The sequence below is a fragment of the Cyprinodon variegatus genome, unplaced genomic scaffold (assembly GCF_000732505.1).
Source record: "Cyprinodon variegatus isolate N-32 unplaced genomic scaffold, C_variegatus-1.0 Scaffold1184, whole genome shotgun sequence".
Taxonomy (NCBI): Eukaryota; Metazoa; Chordata; class Actinopteri; order Cyprinodontiformes; family Cyprinodontidae; genus Cyprinodon; species Cyprinodon variegatus.
Window position 1 is genome coordinate 53,207 of NW_015151637.1, and position 4,810 is coordinate 58,016.

Consider the following 4,810-nt stretch of genomic DNA (forward strand, 5'->3'; position numbering starts at 1 on the left):
CATTGAGTCTGTATCCCTCGTTGCACTCGCAGGTGAAGATGCCAGGGCCCACGTAGACACACACTTGTTCACAGCCATGTTTTCCCTCAGTGCACAGGTCAATAGCTAAATTATAGACATTTAATTAGTTAAATCCTTGTTTTTTTCATATCAAAAAACTAAAAAGTTTGAATACATAAACATTGCTACATATAAAACTATTTTTTTTCACCCCAAAAAATAATGTAAAAGGGCATCCAAAAAATAGCATGAGTATTTTAGTGCAATGTCAGTTTATGTAAAGTCAATGCCATTAACCAACCAGGAAAGGGTTAGCAAAACGAACTACGAAATTATAACTTTAACAAAGCATACGAAGGGCTTGTTAAGTGTTTTTTGTAAGTGCTGCGTGGTTTGCTCCAAGCAAATGGTAGGAGAACAAACAGAGCTATAGAGTTAGTAGTGTAAAACATTTTTTATCAAGATGAAAAATTCAAAACTGTTTTTAGAACATTAACAGAAATATAAAGCTCAGCTCAAAAATGGAGGTCTGACACCATTGTCTTTTCACCCATAGCTTATTCTGTTTTTAGCACACTGGGTCAGGGTATTGATGAGTTAAGCCAGTGGCCCTCATTCCTTATCCTGGATCAACTACCTGTTATAAATGTTACCTACAGCTGATGATGGTAAATAAAAGAATGTCATTACTTGATTTTATGCAGAGCCTGAGCAAATCAGAAGAAGAAAAAAAACAACTATTTGAATCAGGTCTTGAACTATGTAAAGCTTCCGGACTAGACTGTGTTTACACATCCATCCTGAAACACTGCACTAAATGGCTGTCTCTGGTGTTCACAGGTGTGTTTAACACCTTGTCAGAGACATGCCAATCTGTCATGTGCCAATCTGTCTCACAGCCGTCACCATCATCCTAGTTCGCAAAATACCAAGGAACGCAGAACTAAATGACTGTAAAGTACAAACCTGTCCCTCTTACAATACATCTGTGGTAATGGAAGTCCTGTGAGCACCTTAAGGTGACCTACCTTAAGTCCACCACAAACCCACCTTTGGACCAAATGCACAGTTCATCTACAGAGCCAACATGTCTGTAGATGATCCAGTAAATATGACTCTTCACTACATTCCGCAGCACCTGGAATCTGAAGAAACCTAAGCCAGAATCCTGTTTGTGCACTTTAGCTCCATCTCCAGTACTATAGTTCTAGTCCTGCTAAAGAAAAAAACTCCTCCAGCTGAGTGTGCCTTATTGCACCTGCAGGTGGATCACAGACTCCCTTACAGAAGGAAAGCAGCACATGAAGCTGTGAAAACAGGTCTTTCACTGCAGGACAAGCACCACTGTTTACCCTCAAGCCTGTACACTTTCCCTTCGGCCCATCAGTTTGCAGATGCCACAACCATTTACAATAAACCATTAAAGACTTCTCTCTAAGGGGGAAGAGTCTTCCAACAGGTGGGAGATTGATCAACCGGTGCAGCTAGAACATTCTGGAGTGCATTTGCAGGACTACGGGAGGAGATGGTCATGGACATAGGACCCCACCCCCCAAAATCATCCTATGTGTCTCTCAAGCTACCACTGTGAAGTCCTTCTGCTTCCTCGGTGCAAACAAGACCTCCAATGGGAGCTGAATATACCCTCACCAAAAAAGCGCAGCAGAGGATCTACCTCCTGTGGCAATGAAAGAAGTTCAGCCACATGTGTCAATCATAGCACACATTTACTCCACCGTCACTGAGTCCTTCTATTCAAGAACAGATCACTTCCAGAATCCAGAGGAGAGCAGGTAAAATTGCAGGTAAACCTTCCCACCTTGAACACAAACGGAACCTTCCGACTGGCAGAAGGCTGCGGTCCATCAAGACCACATTGTCTCGTTACAAAAGCAGCCTTTCCAATCTGCTAAACTGGCCCAGGTCCCTCACTAACACTTTTCACATTGGTGTTCATAAAAACAATAAACATCTTAACACATGCATATATCCACATGCATTTGTTTATTCTACATTTTTCTACCGCCATAGTTATATATGTTAACTGTATGTTTGCTGGTCTATTTTTAGCACCTCATCATCAAAACAAATTCCTTGCATTGTAAAAACACTACTTAGCCGCAAAGCATTTCTGATTCTGAAAAACTGACGTAAGTTTGATAAGCCTAATTATTTTGTCTCACCAGGTCAGTGTTTACATCAGGTAAAGCTATGGGATATCATTTGAAAAAAGTAACTTCCATAACTGATGTTGCATATAACCGTTTTGCAAAGACAAATTTAACAGTTCGTCTTTTCCTTAGTTATAGATAAAAGAAATACTTTTTTTTAAATGTAACTTTTTAAAAGGTATCTTACATTATCAGCACCTAGCTGATTTGAACAAAATGGGTCTTTTTTTTTTGTCTGATAGAGTTTTAAAGTAATAATTGTTACTGATGGGTAGATAAAACATGTTTTCAGATAATATGATCCCTAAAAACTGAAATATCAGAAGCAGTTACAGATACTCTTTAACAAGAAAAAAAATAACAAAAGGGGAAGAATGACAACCTTGTTGTAAAACAAAATCAGAAAACAGAACAATCAGTAAATCGTTAGATATGTGTATATTTGTATGTATATGTGTGTATTTTTGTGACAGCCCGACTAACGTGAGCAGGTCTTCTCATCCACGTTGAGTCTGTATCCGTCGGTGCATTCACATCTGAAGACGCCCGGGCCCATGTAGACACACACTTGTTCACAGCCATCTTTTCCCTCAGCGCACAGGTCAATTGCTAAATTACACATATTCAGTGAGTTAAACTTGTTTAGCATTAACAATTGTTCAAACACATGCATTCCTTGGTAATATTTAATGTAATTTTAACAAGGTAGACAATGTTTCTCATTGTTAATTTCTTAAGTCTTGTTGTTAATCATTTAATAACATAGTTGTGCTGATAAGCAAGAAGCTATTCCCACAAATCTGTTTAATGATGCAAAGTTAAGTTATACTCTTTAGACCTTCGTGTTTTCATCTTGATAAAAGTCATCTGCTAAAAAAATTACTGTGCATATTGGTGGCTGCTCCATCCAAAGTAATGTTCTGTGAAATCATGCTTTTAACATTAACCATGTCATTTAAGATTTATTAAATACGCTCATCTAATTAATGAATAGATCTAGACCACTTCTGTACGAATTCAAAAGAATTATAGAAATAATGAATAATAATTTTCCTCATGAAAAGATAAATCAAGCTGTTAATTTTCTATTACGTTGGCAACTGCTTCAGTTTCAGTAGTTTAGGTGTGCTAGTGCAGCAGGTACACAGATGTCAGGTAACATGAGGTGGAAGATAACCCCTAATTTGTATTGGAAGCTTGTAGACTGAAACGTGTAATATTAGTAAAAATAGCAGCAGGCATAATACATGCCACAGGTGACAAATATTTCCTGACCAACATTGCAGTGCTTATACTAAAATATAAAGTGTTGGCAGAAGCAGATATTTTAAAATCTACTAAAGGAGACTGAGAGGAAAAGTATCTGCTGTCTCGTTGTCACTTATAAACAAAAAAGATAATCCTTTGCATTGTCCGATTAGTGTAACTCTACTAATGTCTGTATACGTCGGTATATTTGTGGGAACTGCACTAACGTGAGCAGGTCTTCTCGTCCTCATTGAGTCTGTATCCCTCGTTGCACTCGCAGGTGAAGACGCCCGGGCCCATGTAGACACACACTTGTTCACAGCCATGTTTTCCCTCAGTGCACAGGTCAATAGCTAAATTATAGACATTTAATTAGTTAAATCCTTGTTTTTTTCATATCAAAAAACTAAAAAGTTTGAATACATAAACATTGCTACATATAAAACTATTTTTTTTCACCCCAAAAAATAATGTAAAAGGGCATCCAAAAAATAGCATGAGTATTTTAGTGCAATGTCAGTTTATGTAAAGTCAATGCCATTAACCAACCAGGAAAGGGTTAGCAAAACGAACTACGAAATTATAACTTTAACAAAGCATACGAAGGGCTTGTTAAGTGTTTTTTGTAAGTGCTGCGTGGTTTGCTCCAAGCAAATGGTAGGAGAACAAACAGAGCTATAGAGTTAGTAGTGTAAAACATTTTTTATCAAGATGAAAAATTCAAAACTGTTTTTAGAACATTAACAGAAATATAAAGCTCAGCTCAAAAATGGAGGTCTGACACCATTGTCTTTTCACCCATAGCTTATTCTGTTTTTAGCACACTGGGTCAGGGTATTGATGAGTTAAGCCAGTGGCCCTCATTCCTTATCCTGGATCAACTACCTGTTATAAATGTTACCTACAGCTGATGATGGTAAATAAAAGAATGTCATTACTTGATTTTATGCAGAGCCTGAGCAAATCAGAAGAAGAAAAAAAACAACTATTTGAATCAGGTCTTGAACTATGTAAAGCTTCCGGACTAGACTGTGTTTACACATCCATCCTGAAACACTGCACTAAATGGCTGTCTCTGGTGTTCACAGGTGTGTTTAACACCTTGTCAGAGACATGCCAATCTGTCATGTGCCAATCTGTCTCACAGCCGTCACCATCATCCTAGTTCGCAAAATACCAAGGAACGCAGAACTAAATGACTGTAAAGTACAAACCTGTCCCTCTTACAATACATCTGTGGTAATGGAAGTCCTGTGAGCACCTTAAGGTGACCTACCTTAAGTCCACCACAAACCCACCTTTGGACCAAATGCACAGTTCATCTACAGAGCCAACATGTCTGTAGATGATCCAGTAAATATGACTCTTCACTACATTCCGCAGCACCTGGA

At 38.2% G+C, this 4,810-nt stretch overlaps 1 protein-coding gene across 15 annotated transcripts in view; it reads right to left on the reverse strand.

Moving 5' to 3' along the window:
* The window catches only part of matn4 (matrilin 4), a 37,617-nt gene that overhangs the window by 11,883 nt on the left and 20,924 nt on the right, over positions 1-4,810 (reverse strand). For 4 of the 15 annotated variants that reach the window (XM_015401104.1, XM_015401107.1, XM_015401105.1 and 1 more), the window contains 3 exons: positions 3,647-3,772; positions 2,655-2,780; positions 16-105 (listed from right to left, as the gene is read on the reverse strand). The exons of 2 other annotated variants lie outside the window; for them this stretch is intronic. In XM_015401104.1, the coding sequence (XP_015256590.1) occupies positions 16-105; positions 2,655-2,780; positions 3,647-3,772 (342 nt within the window). Of the gene's footprint in view, positions 106-2,654; positions 2,781-3,646; positions 3,773-4,810 lie in introns of all 15 variants that reach the window. 9 more of the 15 variants (XM_015401115.1, XM_015401112.1, XM_015401111.1 and 6 more) reach the window with 5 other exon arrangements.